This window comes from Strigops habroptila, chromosome 2 (genome assembly GCF_004027225.2).
Source record: "Strigops habroptila isolate Jane chromosome 2, bStrHab1.2.pri, whole genome shotgun sequence".
Lineage (NCBI taxonomy): Eukaryota > Metazoa > Chordata > Aves > Psittaciformes > Psittacidae > Strigops > Strigops habroptila.
The window spans coordinates 97,027,668-97,045,424 of NC_044278.2; the positions used below are offsets into that span (position 1 = coordinate 97,027,668).

General features: G+C 36.7%; 1 protein-coding gene across 2 annotated transcripts in view; it reads right to left on the reverse strand.

Annotated features, from left to right (window-relative positions):
* The window catches only part of COG6 (component of oligomeric golgi complex 6), a 56,684-nt gene that overhangs the window by 11,578 nt on the left and 27,349 nt on the right, over positions 1 to 17,757 (reverse strand). For both annotated transcript variants that reach the window (XM_030472777.1, XM_030472788.2), the window contains exons 11-15: positions 15,978 to 16,042; positions 11,946 to 12,037; positions 10,163 to 10,280; positions 1,763 to 1,894; positions 1,081 to 1,248 (exon numbers count right to left, since the gene is read on the reverse strand). In XM_030472777.1, coding sequence (XP_030328637.1) covers positions 1,081 to 1,248; positions 1,763 to 1,894; positions 10,163 to 10,280; positions 11,946 to 12,037; positions 15,978 to 16,042 — 575 coding nt within the window. The remainder of the gene's footprint in view (positions 1 to 1,080; positions 1,249 to 1,762; positions 1,895 to 10,162; positions 10,281 to 11,945; positions 12,038 to 15,977; positions 16,043 to 17,757) is intronic.

Sequence of the window (17,757 nt, forward strand, 5' to 3'; positions counted from 1 at the left end):
GAAAAACACACTTTTCTTTTTAAATCAGGAGGGAAATCTTAATTTGGTGATTTTTAACTGTCTTCAGAGAGTTCTTTTTTTTCTATGAAAAATGTTCTCTTATTAAATATGCCATTCTATCTCCACTTTAATAACCTACTTATGTCTAATCTTAAAGACAGTTTTTCAGTCTGTTCCTGTATTCGTAAAACGCTAGAAGAAAGTAAATGGTATTAAAAGCACAACCTTCAGTTCTACTGCTTATCTGAAGAATAAATCAATTGCAACATTTACTGTGAAACAGATAATGGAACTTAGAAATGCCCCAGACAGTTTGGTGGAGTTGTCTGTTTGTTTCAGAGCTAAAAAGGTGCTAGAAATCCTGATTAGGAGTAGAAAGCAAGAAATGGCTCACAGCCAATCTCTACTGATGCCTTCAAGTAAGAAGTTGTGACTTTTTTCCAAGCCCCCCAGCTCCAAAAGCTCTCCTGAGATAGATTGCACAGATTTAATGCAGCAAAACTATAAATGGGAAGCAACTGAGTTTTCCCAAGTCAATAGTTTATATACATAGCGTTTTCATTTCAAAATGGTACCACATATGAACTACTATCCTGGCACATCAGGTGAAACCAAACAAATGAGAAAAGAAAGGTAGAAAGAAGGACTGAATTAGTAACTTCAGCTATACAGTACTCTAGTATAAACTAGATGATGATCTAGTATTAACTACATGATGGAATATAGTCAGCTATTTGGCTGTTTGAACTTTCAATTTCCATTTGCTTCTCCTCACACAGTTTGCAGATAAATACTAGAATGATTAGGATAATGAAAATATTCACTTATATGGGTTCATCTCGAACTAAACCAAACCAAATCTTTTAATCATTTTTGTTTAAATGAAAGATGCTGTGTACCATAAGCTCTGATACCTGCCACTTGCTTATGGTCTCTGATAAGAAGCCCTTTTATCCCATTTCCCTGATGTAGAATTGACCCAAAGCCAGCATTATCAAAGATAAGTATGTTCACATCACAACTTACAGTCTGCAAAAATCAGTAATACATTCATTTTCTTTGGAGGCTGTTAAAGCTTACCTGAAACTGCAACATTTCTAGACGTTTGTCAGTGAATTCAAAGAGAGCCAAAGTAGTCCTCATCATATAAAGTGAATTTACCATGAAAGTTGCCATATCAGCTGTGCCCAAATTACTAGCAGACATAGTACACATCTGTAACAACGGATCTAGCACACAAGACAGAACCTAAAATAGCAAATACACAGAAAAGGAGGGGGAGAAATCATGTCACACAAGGCTTCTAAGCTCATTCTGTCTCTATCATGTACTTATTCCCCAAAGCAGAATAAAGAGAAATGAGAATTTCCAACTGTGAAAGCAGTTTTCTGCTGGATTTGTCAGCAGGTTATCAGCTACCATAGTGATGGGAAAAGCATAAAAACCTTAGAAGAACAGATTCCAACCTAGCAGGAGGAAGAGTAACCCAGATTAGATAATTGATAACTGAGGGTGTATTCACTTAATGGAGTAATAATTGGATAACAGAATTTAGATAACTGCATTAAGACTAGTACTCCATACTGTACTGTAATTTGTAAGTCATCCTCTTATTCACATTACAAACTTGGGTTTGGTAGAAAGCTCCAAAATGGACCCAGACAAAAAGATTAATGTTTCACCCATCTTTTGTGTACCAAGACTAACTTACACATACTTTCCCCCCCGCACTCCTCTTCAGAGCAGTCTAACATTCTCATACCTGCACAAAGTCAGCTTGACGGGCATCCAGTGGAACAACAGATGAGTCATGAGATGCCAGAACCTCCCGTAGCAAGTTAAGTGTCTGATTCAGTGCAGAGCTTGGGCCAAGATCAGGAGGTGGAAGTTCAACCTGAAGAACAAGATTATTTGTTTGTGGCCGTTGTATTTTTTTTTAATTTCATTTACAGCAACCACCACAAATGCACCCAGCTAGTAATAAAATTACATGCAGCTATGCAGAGAATTTCAACTTGACACTGGAAAAACCTAGCATGTTTCAGACAACAATTGCCTGCAACTTTTAGCATAACCATCCTATTCTGTGACAAACAAGCAATATGAATTTTTCCTTTCATTCAAACTATGCCTTTTTTACGAGCTAGGGAAACCCAAACACTACCGGTTTTGGTAGTAAAAAAAAAAACAACACTCCACCATTTGCTAGATTAGGTACCAAAGAATAGCCACACTGTTGGCATCACTGAGCTGACTTTGAGCAGGACCTCCTGCAGACACTCCAGAATCTAGCGCAAGCAGAGCTCTGGGGTATTAAGGATATTAGGGCCATAATGCAGCAGCTCCTGACAAGGCTGCACAGTCCCTACCATACCAGGTATGGAAGCTGCAGCCACAGATGCAACAGTCTTCATCCCTAGCAAGTTTGTACCTTAAATTACAAGTACACAAATGAATTGTGCACAAGCGAACTCAATTACCCCTACATAAGCCACAACGATACTACAAGAACTGGAATGCAGGCCTACCTCAAAGATAAGAAGTAGGAATCACAGATGTTTAAAAACCAGAAAGAATAAAAGTTTTTATATGTTAGAGAAAAAACAGACTTTCTGAGACAAATTCTGGAAGTTGGAGCACCCGAAACGGACTGAAATTCTATGGTATTTTTAACACAGGCTCACTTACTTTAGCCCTTCTTTGTAACACGCAAATGCTCATTAAATGCTTCATAAAATGTTTACATAATTTAAAACCTAGCACAACTCTTTGTCTCAACTCACATTCCTCAGGCTCTACTCCAAACGTAGCTGCATCTTCTTGTCTTCAATGTTGCCTCAAACAGCCTTCCTGCTGCCTCTAGATCCCTATTACAACTCAGGCTGCTGGCCTTACTTCCTTCTGCCAACAATCCTCTTTCCACTTGTCTCCTGTCAACATCCAAAGGCAAACACAGATCTGGCTGGATCGTGTGGGATTAAGGCATAATCTCTATCCAGAAGGATGTAGGGTGAATAAAGTCTGGCCAGGACTGGCCTGTGCCTCACACAAGGTCTCTGGGTGCAGCAGAGCAAGACAGAGGGCCCTTCTGCAATGCTCTCGAGACTCCAGCTCAACAAGAAAAGGTGGCAGATTTGGATGGACCTCCAAGCCACAGGCAACATGTTCCACACCTTCCCAAATGAGCACTACTGATAAATAGCATAATGACGTCGATGTCTGTGTCTCCAAGGGAGTGAAAAAACCCAAACCAAACCAAAAACCCAATCAAATGGGCAGAGGCTAACAGCCAAAGAAACCAAGAAGGAGAGCATAACTGGCATTTTCAGAGTGGAGCATTACAGAGCCTTCTGGAAATGAATCTGTACCTAATAAAGAACACTCCACCAGCAAAAGAAGAAACAACTCTCTCTCTCTAGAGCCAGGCCTAGCTTTCATGCTTTGTGTGGCTGGAATATTTGAGATACTGTACATGTGCCTACACTGTTACCAAGACAGACAAAACGAAAACTTTTCTGCATCCTTCTGAATACAAAGTATTCATTTATTTTCACTTTCCAAGAGATAGTATACTAAATTTGAGGAACTAATGCAAAACTAAATCTAATAGGTTCAGAGAACAGTTATTTGGCCTAAGGAGTCTTGAAAGCATAAAATCAGTATTCTAGCAAGGAAGTAACAGTAATTCAGAAAGAGGTACTTACTCAGTGCTGATCAGTAGTAAAGTTTACTGAAATTTACAGCACTGACTTTCTTGTTATTCTTGTTACTATTAGGGGTATTGATTGTGTCCTGAACGCACTGTTCTCAGACCTGAACTGGACCGTGTTCAGGGATATTTTGGCATTAATTTGAGACTAGAGTTTGATGGAGTTTTCACTTCCAACACACAGAGAGATCATGGCAATGATCATTTCAAGCTTCTTTGCACAGAATTTTTGTCTCCTGAAATAGCTGATAGTCAGAAGCCTCTAAATTAGCTTCATTTTTCATTTAATCTGTTCTTTTAAAGTCCACTGTCTTCTACATGGGAGCAAAGAACAACATTATGGAAGAAGAAAACATGGCAAAGAAAAAAGGTTTAGATCATTAAGATGGGGTTAGTATGAAATTTCTGACTACTGCAGAGGCAGAATTATCAGTAAGTGGGAGGAAAATTAAAGCAGTGCTATATTAATTTTGAAAATTCAAACTTTTTGCACATGAATATAGGTTTTTTTTCAGGAGTAAAGAGGAAAATTTAAAAACATATATCTAATTTGTAGAGGAACCTACCAACTTCAAGTGAGCTAAATTATTATTCTAATACAAAAAAAAAAAAGATATTCTGAATGCTTTATGTGCACTAAAAGATTATTATAATTGATCCTATTTCCAGAAAAATAGACTTGAAATGCATGTGGAATTCTAGTTTTGAAGTACTTGCTTCAGATGCAAGCCAGACAGGAGCTAACTAAAAAATTATCAAACATCATGTCCTGTAGTAGCTAGCTCAACAGCATCATAGAATCATAGAATAGTAAGGGTTGGAAAGGACCTTAAGCTCATCTAGTTCCAACCCCCCTGCCATGGGCAGGGACACCTCGCCCTAAACCATGTGGTCCAAGGCTCTGTCCAACCTGGCCCTGAAGACTGCCAGGGATGGAGCATCCACAACCTCCTTGGGCAACCAATTCCAGTGCTTCGCCACCCTCACTGTAAAGAACTTCTTCCTTATATCTAATCTAAACTTCAGAACATACTCTAAAACAGTATTAAGTGTCTAATCAGTTATAATCAGCAGTTCAGTCATGCAGAAATGAGGCCAACCATATGTTCAGCCTTTCAAAGAAAACAAGACGAAATTCCCAATTTTTAAAAACCAATATACAAAAATGAAATGAATTCTCCTAAGATGCAGACTTAAAAAACCTCACTGGCAGGTTGTGGAGACAAAGCACTACAAACCTGGAACCTTGCAAAAAGGTATCTGGATGTTTCATCCTGTCAGTTACAACTGATTAGCATCAGCTACAGCAGTTCATTCTACAAATTGGGACAATATTCAACCATAGTTAAACAGCAGCAGAGTACGAAACTTGAGTGCAGGTCTACCAGAGAAGCTTCAGAGAAGCTGTCCTATGTTCTTTTAAGCCTTATTAGGATGCTTCAGAGATCACCAAAGTAGGATGCATAATGGCATGCTTTTCAGCTATCAAGTTGGTCTTAGAAGAAAAGACAACAGAAAGATTATTGCTTTTTCTTTGTTCACATGGATGCGTTCAAAACCACGAGAGCAATCTGATCACAACATCAACCAGCCTCATTTAGTCTGTCCCATATCTGGTTTCCCAGAAACCTAATATGCTTCATTCCCACAGGAATCAAATTAGGAGGGAGAAGATTACAGTCATTCCCATGTAATGTTTTAATACCTCTCCTACTGACAAACTTCACAGATAATGCAATCACAACATTTAATTTGCATACATATACTCTACAAAGAAAAGCATTAAGGAATAACAATCCCAAAATCTGATTTGGGGTACTCTACTAATAGTCTTCTAACAGCTCAGCAGATGACAGTTTAGTTTGGTGTAATCTCTCCTTAGTTCCCTTATGATAACGCTCATTCCATTTAATTCAATGTTTGCAATTGTTCTGGAGTAATACTGAAGCCAGAGAAAGGACAGGTGTGCTTGAAAATTCCCACTCTCCTAATGTATTAGCTGGTCCACTAAAACATGCTGGCATAGGTTAGTCTAATAGGCTTGTTAAAATGCCTCACCAGTGGACTCATGATATTAACCTCATGATATTAACCAACAATTCTAATATGAAAGAACAGAAAGAGCAGTCCGCCCACTCCAGTGCATTAGGCGCTTTGAACTTTGCTACCAGTTTCACTGGAACACTTTCTGTTGTTCTGATAATTATTTTCATTGACTGTTTTCTCCTGAATTATCATCATCTGTAAAACGGTAATCTACCAGGCTGTTCTTAGTTAGATCCAGACAGTGAGTTATATAAGCAGAATCCCAAATCCCTGAACATTTGATTTACTAGCACAGGGTCAAAGGAAACATAAAAGGATACATAAGGATTGAACCTAGAATTCTGATCTGCTTTACTAGCACTGCTGGCAGGCCCATGGCTAGGTCCATGAAAGCTAAAGAGAAACAAATACAAACATGATTTCTCAGCACAAGGGCACTAACATTAGCCAAAAAATATTCTGGATGAACCAACAACCAGAACAAATCAACTGACACCAGGGTAGAAAGCACTGGCAAGACTGCCCAACACTGCCTCTGAAGGGTAAGGGCCAAAAACACAAAGAAAGGCAGTGTTTAGAGTAAAAGCTGATGCACTGAACCTTCAATGACACAGAAGAAGGGTGGTGATGCACAGCTTCTATATGCTGTCAGCGCTGACCACTGCAACAACCTGAGAACCTCAAAGCTGTGAATAGCATTTTAAACCCTGAAAACAAAGTGGCTTTGCAATGATACTGTTAACATGACAGGTTTCAAGAAGTATTGGAGCCAAAGAGACTCCCTTGTGTAATGCCTTTTTTTAGTAACGAGGGACCTAATTTCAGGCAGTGTGCTGAATATCTCTGTTCCATAGATTTCACATCATGAAGAGCTACTTGAGAAGTCTGAATGAGAACACCATAAAAAGGGTTTCTCAGACAGAACAGTCTGAAGTTGTGAGGACTGCTGACTACCTTATTTTCAGATTACAACCAGGATGCTTGAGATTTTCTGATGTAATGAAAAAAAAAAAAAAACCCGTTCATAGGAAAATGCTTCTAAGCAAGCCAGTAAGAACTCTGAAGCATACAGGGATTTCCCTGTATCATTTACACTGATGGCTTGACAACCAACTGGGAGAATCCTGATCTAAGACTGCCTTTAAGTTTCCATACAGCTCCATGCCTGTGACACTCCTTATGTAACATGGGACTCTTCTCAAAACCAGAAGGAAGCTATTTTCTTGACCTAGAAAGAAGAGTGTGAAGTCTCAGTTTCCCATGGTGCTTCAGAAATTAAATCCCAGGCAGTTGGGAGGCAGGGCTCAACTCAGCATGCTAATAAGCAAGGAAATTAAATTGTCTGTGGTGATGAGGACATCAGAATCAGATTACTATCCTGACATTCATCTCCATCCACAGGAAGGGATCTTGAGGAGCTAGCATATTTAATGAAACCTGGTTTATTTGAAAAAAGCTCCCAACTAGCTATACTTAAAGACTTGCTTAAATACTATTCTAGTCTATTAACAAGTAGATAGACTGTAGATATTAATTAGGCATAGCACAGCAAGACACAGTAACATACCAGCGTTTCTAGACAATTCTCCCCATGCTACAGCATAAGAGAATTTGCACAGGGCTAAAGAGACTCCTGTCAAGTTACAAATTCACTGGTAATTATGACTAAGTCTTCTGGAATTTTGTAGCGATTAAGAAAACTCTTGAACTCTGTTTAAAATCAAATAAAAAGTGCAGAACAGATTTCCATTTAGAATTCCTTGCTTACAATTTTCAGATTAACAGCAACAAATGATGATACTAAGAGAAAGCTATCACTAAAATGGTGCAACTTACACAGGCTCTATTCATCACTTTCCAATGATCTAAATGAAAGAGGCATTTAAATTTCTAGAAATAAAAATATTCTTTTATTTAAGAACACCCTATGTGTATTTCAATTTATTTCCAAAATTATTTAAATTTCCTTAAGAATCATATTTTAATCAAATGACAGTTGATATTCTTTGAAACAGGATTATCAATGTCTTAAGATGCAACATATAAGCAGAAATTAGGAACCATGATTTCCAGACTGTCCAAGTGAAAAGTAATTTACTAATTTTACAAGTGAATATTCTCTTTGTACATAACAGGAGCAGAAAGGAAGTCTCTGCAATATGTAAGCACTAGGAGTTTGCTTTCCAGTGCTTTAATCTTCTCTGAAAATAAAAGTAATTTTGGAAGCAGCTGTAATGTGTACATAGTTAGCAAAATGCTGGTAAAAAGGATGGATGTGAAGAGACTCCTACTAATACATATACACAATTTTGGTCTGAACACAAATTAATAAAAAGGATGGTTAAAAGCAACCTTGAGATTCCTCAAAATGTAAAAGCATTGTGACATTCACTACTAAATTAATGAAGACATACAAAAAGGCATAAAAGCTGGTTATCTGTATATTAACATACAATAAACTAAGTAACGAGAAAATTAGATTTATGATTGAAAGGGGTCTTTATCTCATGGAAACTAATGTTTCTCTGAGTGTAATTCAGCCTATTAATTTTTGTGAAGTAAAACTAATTTCAGTCATAAGACATCATCCTATCAATTCAGTAGTCTACTCATAAAGTGTAATAACATAAGGTGCTTCAAAGGACTGGCTAAAACAGAACTACACATCAGTACAATATGATTCCTTAGCCATAGTTACCTCGTTGTTAACTCCTGAAGCACAGAGATTAATCAATAACTGTGGATGCCTGAGTTACTCGTATATCTAATCCTCTTCTGAGTCTCTTTAAGCTTTTGATCTCAATGATATCCTGAGGAAAGATCTTCATAGGGCATATATGCAATGTAAAATCGTCAATGCTTCAAATTTAATTTATAAAATGTGTTTATGAGAAAGAGCAATATTATGATCTTTTTACATTACATGGTAGGCTTGGTATGCCATTCATTATTTGCAATAAAACACCACTGAAGGTGGCAGTGTAATTACTGCCTTTGTTCAACATCAGTAAAACCAAATTCAACTCCTTTTTAAAGCAATGGCAGCATCTAGAGCCAGTTACAACCAGGCCGGAGGCTGAGCGAAAGGGAACTAAGAAAGCAAGGAGGATTACACAACCTTCCCATAGTAATGACACAAAGAACACACTATGAACTGGGAGAACACAATTCCTTAATCATTCCTTCTTCTTCTATGCATCTCCAAAGTGAAAACAGCATAGCACCCAAAACAAAAGCATGAAGACAGTATTATTCAAGTAGAAAAATTATTCTGGATCCTGTTTGAGTACAGATGTAAGACCCAGCAGAATAAATACAACAGAACTAAATACAACAGAGATGAATACAGAGCAGTCCTACAATTTCAAGCCAAGAAAATTTATTTCCTTAAGCACTACTTTGACTGCACATTCTTTGTAAGTAAAGAGCACTCAAATATTTTTGCTCAAGTCCATCACTGAATGGTCAGTGATCACTTCCAGGGATGGGGCAGCCACAACTTGTGTGAGCAATCTGTTCCAGTGCCTCACCACTCTCACAGTAAATAATTTTTTCCTAACATCTAATCTAAATCCACCCGCTTTCAGTTTAAAGCCATTCCCTCTTGTCCTGTCACTACATCAAATCTCAGACAGGGATGCTGGATGAAGATCAGATGTGCAAGGATGTGCAGCCTAACAGTTTTCTTTGACTTTGCTTAGATTTTATCAAGGTGAGACTTAATGGATGGCTCCACCAACAGCAAAATGATACAAATACAGCAAGGAAAAATTAGAAAGAACTGTATTTGTTACTGAACAATAGGAAGTTCAGTGAAATGCAATTCAAAGCAAGCAGCAGGAGAGGAAAAGATACCACGAAAGTGATGCTGGCTTAGGTACAACTGTTTGGTACTACAAACGTATTGCTTTCAACAGCAGCAATGTTCATGTGTCAAAACTACTTTTACAAAGGACGGAAAACCCCAAGTTTTGTTTTCACTTAGCTCACGATCTTGAGATATACTTCATAACTTCAAGAAAGGAATTATGCACATGAGTAATTAACTACTGATCTGGTCAAGCATTAATACAAATTATCTAGATCGATCAGCTGACTTTGCTCTATCGCACTTAGGGAAATTTCCTGATCTTGTTTCTTCTCATAGATTTTAAAAATATGCGAACTGCTCTATAAACAAATACTGCTAACAACAGGATTTTAGCCATAGTTTTACAAAAATAAAACTATTAAAAGAATTAAACTGTATTTTTAATATAATTTCCTAGCTAAAATATATAAACTACAAAACTTCAGTTTTAGGAAAAGTTGGCATAGAAACCAACTACTTGTCTAATAATCTTACTAGATGAAAGGGAAATGAAAGTGTGTTTTGAAACATGAAAGCTGTATGATTTTGAGACAAACCTTGTCCATTAGTTTACTTGCATGAAGACTCAGGCTATTAAAGAATATTTTCTTGCTCAACAAATGCATTTCTTCAATTGTTGTCAACAGTGTGGCTGCACTGTTTCCTACAATACCACTGGAAACAAAATTAAGATTAATTAAATAACGTGAAGGCAGGGGCAAACATGAGAGCGTCCGATACTTTAGAGTTCATTTCAAATACAATTATTTTCAAAGTAGAAAATTTACAACAAATAATTGCAGTGAACAGTTCTCCATATTAGCAGAGAGATTCAGTCATTAGACGACTGTGAGAACAAGCATTTTCAACTATGTCAATAAGCAGGTATTAAGTACAGGCTATTTAAAACTTTGCACAACCCTTTTAGTAGAATTCTAAAATTTACTGAATTTCTGTACTGTTAGTCTGTAAATCTATTTATGTTATAGAAAACAGATTACATAAACAAAAAGGATTGTTAACTAGTCTGTCATACTGTCCTTTAGGGATAGCATCATCTCTTTCTTCATCATGATGAATCCAAAAATACAAGAATTCATGCCTTTCTATTCAGAGTGTCAAGCTATTATACTAAGCACAAATACCACATAAACCTTAAACAGCACTACATGACTATGCTTCTTTTAGATATACCTTCTGTCTAAAATAAAAACGCTTTTAAGCTACAAAAATGGCAGTGAAAATTCATTGCATCATAATAGGACTAACTTAAACTAGTAGCTTGATTTTCAGAATATAATCTTGTTGCATTTAATATATCCTTTCTCAAATTGCATTTTCCCTTCATTAGTCAGGTACACTTCCTCTATGCAGAAGAATTATTCCACTGAAGGTACTTCGGTGGTCTTTAAATAATGTAACATTAAAACAGAATGCAAAAGACCTTTAATTTTAACATCACATTTTCAATTTTATCCAGCAATTGGGAAACACTAACTTTGGAGACAGAAAAATGACAGCAAAGAAAAAATTTTATTTTTTTTTACAATAAAATTAGGAATAGGTCTTACAAGCGTTCTATCACAGACCTGCAATGCCATCATAATGGAGGATTTTAAATACAATGGGAGATGCCCAAGAACCACTTATCCCCATCTGCCCAACATCTAAATGTCTTTTCAGACAGTAAAGAAGCTCAAGTAGTAATATTTGTGATTCAAATTCTCAATAATTCATAATAATGCTGTGGAGGAAGATTTTTCTGCTATTGCTGTCTCTAACCAACGTGAACTACTGCAAATGCCACAATGTATAAAACCAGCAGTTCTGGGTTTTCTCCTGTTTCTGTGTTCCTGGTGGAATCTGGAAGGTCGGAAGATGATTGCGGTACCTTCAACAGTGAGATACGGCATGAGGCAAGCACCTTCCCAACAAAAAAATCCAAGCGCATAATTACGAAAAATGGTATCAAAACAGAGTATTTTAAGGAAGAAAACTTGAAGTTCTAGAGATAATTTAATTCTAACATCTTCTCAAAGAGGACCTGACTTTGTTTTCTTAAATGCTTTGTGTAGGTTTTTTTGTATACTATTTGTATCCACACAGAACAATAAGGAAAGTTTCTGGAGCAAATTGGTGCTATTTTCCAAAGAAGATCTGATACGGATTGAGGAATAACAACATATAAATGGCACCTGCTTGTGATCATGCATGTTTCTCCTTGATTTCGTAGTACAGAGCAGAAACTAAGCCACGAAATACTCTGTTTACTTTAATCTTTATATATATATACAATTAAAAGAAAAGGCATCTTTAAACATACTTCGTAATTTTGCATACCTGATTGTATGATGATAGAACTTGAGAAGATTAGAAATCTTGTACAGTAAAACTGCTCCTGGCTCAGCAACAATGACCTGCTCAATTCTAACCTGCAGAATAAAGAAATACAAACTTCCTTCAGGTCATACATTTCAAGAGCCAAAGTCTATGATTTTATTTGCAATATATGTCTGATTTTTTAAAAAATAACTTAACCAGGAATAAATTTAAGAAGCGAATGTCAAGTTAACGGTAACATTCTGCTTGAAACAAAATGTTTCTTGGTTGCCAAGCCTCTGGGTAGAAAACCAGCAGACGTATATATTCTTAAAAAAATAAATCCTGTTTACCAATACATTGTCGTTGCAACTTGTTACTGAAAACTTCAAAATAAAGAGATTATTTGATGGATAAATACCAGTACATACTGGAATTCTCACCAGCATTGAATAGCAAGAACAGCTGCAAAGCTGCAAAATCCCTAAACTACAAGAGCTGATCATTAGCATCATGCAGCAATTCAGAACATGGAAAATACTAGGTATTTTTACCCAAAAGACAATTTCACCTGGATTAATTTCTCCTTCACTTCAAGGAGAGATTATATACTCCTACCAGTATTTTATAAAATATAACTAATGACCGGCTATGTTGATTGATTATCTCAACTAGGAGATGCTGGCTACACAGACCAAAACAGTGCTGACTCTCTTCCTAGTTGAACAGTTGATGTCTTGTCTCTGTGGTACACACACTCTCAATCCACTCATAAAAGGCTGCCCCCAGGGTCAATCTTTGGGCACTTATGAAGCAGTGATAGACAGTGACTTATCACTGCACTGTTCTCCCACGTGCCTGTGTGTAAAAGGCCTACACACAAATCACCAGCTGCCACCCACCCTCCAAATTTATCTGTCTGCTGTTCAACGGAACGCGATGTGCAGCAGTGCCTTCATGTCAGAGCCAGCTGCAGAGAGAATTAACTAAGATTATGCTTCCTCAATCCTCTCCCTTTGCATCTAAGTCAGAGACCAACAACAAAGAATAATTTTTGACTTTCATTCACAATGCTCAATGCACAAAGTTAATTTTAACACTCAGGTGAAATTTGCTCTTCAATGTATATGTATATACAAAGGTATATATACAAACACCCCTCTCCAGTGTTGCATAAAAGGTAGTTTGGGCAGGAATGCCAAGTATAGTCAGGCGAGAAAGAGGGAAATCAAAATACTGACCAAAAAAAAAAAAATTTAAAAAATGGCAAAAGCAATAAAGAAAATAATTAAGAAATAGAAAAAGACAGAATACACAGAAAGAAGAATAAAATCCAAAAGATTTTGGAGTTAGGAAACAAAAATGAGAATTTAAAAAAAAAAAAAGCAAAGCGGGAAAAGATGCATTGCTGCTTCCCATACAGAAGTCTTCACTGCAAAGGAGAACCAAAATTTGCAAGTGACTCAACCTAACCTGCTCAGGGAAGTCCTGGATTTATGAATTCTTACTGTTTCTTAATCCTATGCATCCTGTAGTCAGTTGACCATAAAAGACTGTCTGAAGTCTACATAACACATCAAAAACATTTTCTTAGTTTGACCTCATCTTCCTTCTGAAGTGAAAGGCCTGTGGTAAAATATACCAGTACTGAGTACTCAGGATTCACTTGGATGCCTAAAACTCAAAGCAACTATCAGTAAGAAATGCGGACAATTTATACTGCATATAAGCATAATCCTTCTTCAAAAGTAAGAGAACTGCATCATATTGTACATTCACATGGAAAACCATAAACCAGTAAGAAAATTCTGCATCATTCTTTAAGTATTTAAAAGTGCTCATGGAAATTCTATGACTAGGCTTTTATCAGGCTATTTTATACTTCAACATCAATTCAAATCAAAGTGACAGGTTTGCAAACATCAGCAGAAATCCACCAGAAAAGCAATATACTGTGGTGCCACACAACTATAAGAAAGAGTGTTTTCCTGAAATTAATTTTCCCAGTTATTTTTCTTACAGTGGACAATCTTCAGAACAACGTATTGTAGAAAAGACTCCTCCAAACTGAGTCTATTTTTGTTGTTCCTCTCAACACGACGGCTTGCAATTATCTAACTGCATTGTATGAAGGCTTTTCTGCTTGGGGTTTTTTTCTTCTTGGAGTTTTTTTTCTGCTTTTTTCCTTATGAAACATTTCCACAGGAGAAACAATAAGTACTGCATATTTTATTTTGGGAAGTCTAGACTGGCAGTGAATTAATCTAAGTCGCATTCTATTTAAATACAGAATATAATGAGAAATCTTTAATTGTTCTTTTGGTTTTTTCATATTTTCTAGTACAGTAACTAACAACAATATTTCAGGGGATATTTCTATGGACAGCAGAAGCACACCAATGTAAAGAGTATGGCAATCAAAATGGAAGGTATTCTGTACCAAACTGTACAAACCACAAGTACTCAAATCAAGACTAGAACTCCCTCTGATTTACACAAAGGTTTGATTCCATCCCTAATTACTTGTTGGAACACACAGAAACACTGAGCTCAAACATCAACATTCAGTAGTAACAGAACTAAAGCATGCGAGAAGAACACAGAAAACTTGGAAAATATCTTCTTAAAAAAAAAACCCCAAAATTAAAAAAACAAACTGTGATAATAGTTTGTTTGTCTAATATGATAGGTGGTTTTCAACAGGTCAAAACCTAAAATCTGTGAAAGATGACCATACTTACATGGCAACAGGAACAAACTGAAAGACAGGAGGTTCTGTCTGAACATCAAGAAATGCTTTTTTACTATCACACTGGTATACGTTGCCCAGAAGGGCTGTGGAGTTAAAAAGCAGCCTAGACAGGTCCTGGACAACCAGCTCTAGGTGGCCTGGCTTGAGCAGGGAGGTTGGACCAGATGATCTCCAGAGGTCCCTTCCAACCTCAACCCTTCTGTGATTCTGTGACATTCTAAACGGCACTTTCTTCTTATCAAGAACTTTACATATAGTATTCAGAACTTATCTATTAACATTTGAGACTAAGTATTTGACAGCTGGACACAGTTGTAGCTATAGCATCCTATGAGAAATATACTGTGATAGAATTTACTAGAGTAGATTTTACTTCAAAACTACTTTGATTTATGCACTGCATGGTCAGGCAATTACTAGTATCAGCTTCACCTTGATTATTTTTTTTTGTGCTTACATGAAGCACATTCAACAAATAAGACAGTCAATCATTTGATGGAAATCATTATTAAGGATTTCTATCAAATGGGCCTCCTAATCTGACTAAGGCTGTAACTTCAAAAAAGACAACTGTGGAGGGATGCAACAGAAATACAGCAAGCCAGGGTAGCATGAAGATTTTAAGTAGGAAACAATTTTTCATGGTGTCTTTCAATACAAGAGCTGGAGTTGTTAAACAGAAGAAAACCAAAAGGAGTTGGCTTTCTACAGAGTTAAAATGTGCACCTCCCTCCCGCAGGATATGTTATGAATACCAACATTTTATATCAACCTGACACATTCATGCAAGAAAAATCTATTGAGGTCTATTAAATACAAAGACAGTAGCTGTGGCTTAGTGAGTCCTTAGTAAGTCCATAAACAGTGAGGAAACTATTCTACAGAAGTATCATGACACACCTGCGTAGCCTGTACGTTTTTCCCTAAGCATATGATGTCACTGTGAAAAACAGGGTAGTAAATCAAATAGACTTTTCATTTGACCCACTACTGCCATTCCTATAGACTTATCCCAAAACCAATCTTTTGTATGCAAGCACTCCCAAACTTAGGAAAAGGAAAACAAAATCAAGATACAGACTGAGTATCCTAATATCTCTCATGATATGGCTATTTAACCCAGATATCTATGAACTACAGAATCTTTAATTTTGAAGGCCCTTATGTTTCTCAAAGTTGAGAATCTAATGCTTAACCAAGAGTATTGAAAATACATTGCAGAGATGGGGACACAGGTTCTAGAAAAAAAAACAACACAACATTTTTTATCTTCAGAATGCTAAGAAAACAAAATACTTCACCTTCAGAGGCCTGCAGACACCTTCTGTGATGTGCCCAACTACTTCTTGAATATTTTCTTCCACACCTACAGTTAATGTAAACACATGCTAGGATTATGCAAACGTAATTCTCTTTTCTTCAAGACCGTAAAACAAATAAACAAATGTAGAAGATAACCCTCCACAAAAAGCATTATGAACTGCAAGTTCTTTCCTCCACAAGACTAGTTCACACCTCCACTGAACTTCAAATCTAACCATTAAGAAATAGCTGCACGACAAAAGAGTCCTGAAGAGTCATTACCTTATGCTATGCAATTGCTTTCTAGCACAACGTAGTTCCTGGGGATTTGAAGGAGAAGGAGCAAGGAGAAGAATAAATGATCTAGCAAGAAACTGTCAAAGTAATGGTCAATATTAGTACTTCATGAAATTAAACAGGGGATAAAAAAAAAAAAGGCCAGTGAGATGCTCAAAGAGCAATAGTACAAACCCATTTTGAAAGGTCTGAACCGTAAATACACGTGTCTGTCAGCATTCAGTGCTGACGTGCTCGTGGCATTGTTACAAATTAAATGACATATGTACCTCCACACTACTGTGTGCTGCAGCATTAGCAAATGCTTCCTCCCCAGCAGCAGTTGAAACTCATCTTTCACAGAACTATATACAAAAGAGAATATTGTCCTATCTTGTCGTGGAACACAAATGAATTGTTGCATGGCAACCAGTACTGTCATAAATCAATCAAACTGAAAGCAACAGATCTTCAAGCTCTCACTTCAGTAACAACTCAGAATAGATTTATGGAGAAAGCAATACTTTAATTCTAATTTAAAACTTGTCAACAGGAGTTCATCTTCAGATGGGACCCATGCAATGAACAGTAAACAAACTGACTGTGACATGTGATAGAAATCAGGTGACCTGAAGCTATATTTTACAGATTTTATTACAGACTAAAAGAAATTACCTCTGAGAGTAAAAATTATCAGAGATCTGTGCCAGTATCTCTTTACACCAAGCTATGTGAAAAGCCACATAAGAACTGAATTCAGTGTGGTGGCTGTAAGAATTTCAGTGTATTAAATTGGCAAGGTAATAAAAATATGTTTATCTATTCGAATATTGATATCAAGGAAGAAACCAAGATGACAAACCACAAGATGTATGGTCTGTTATGTAACAGCTAGCTCCCAGAGACACCCTAGCAATTTACACTTTTTTTTAGTAGGAACAGTCACACTTTTACTGTTCATCAATATAACAAGCACCTAGCACATATTTGCAATAGTGTATCTAGACCAGATTGACGTAACAACAAGTTGTTGTGTATGAAAGTTTTAGCTGAAAAAATATACAAGTTCAAATATCAAAGGACATGGAATTACAACCTTTATGCATCACATTCTTGTGCCTTCATATGTATTTTCATGTCCCATTAGAATATTTTAGATTCGGCAAACAGTAAGAAGAAATGTTCCAGCACAATGGGTTATGCAACTGTTGCAAGTTTCAGTACGCCCCACTGACATAAAAGAATCATGGAATAAACAATTCTTAAGAGACCCAAAATCACTTTCAGAAAACAGTTCATTACTGAAGTTATGCTTCTCTCTGCCTGCTACACCATTTGTGTATCCTACATGTTTGTGTACCCTTCTGTAAGAGAAAGATCCTCCTTGGACTTTGTTTGGCTTCTGCTCTCTAGCTGGGTTCCTGTAACTCCATGAAAAAATGGGTTTCTACTGCATCCCTTAAACAGAATGCCTGAAATCCTTCCTTCCTTTCAAGTGCAAGA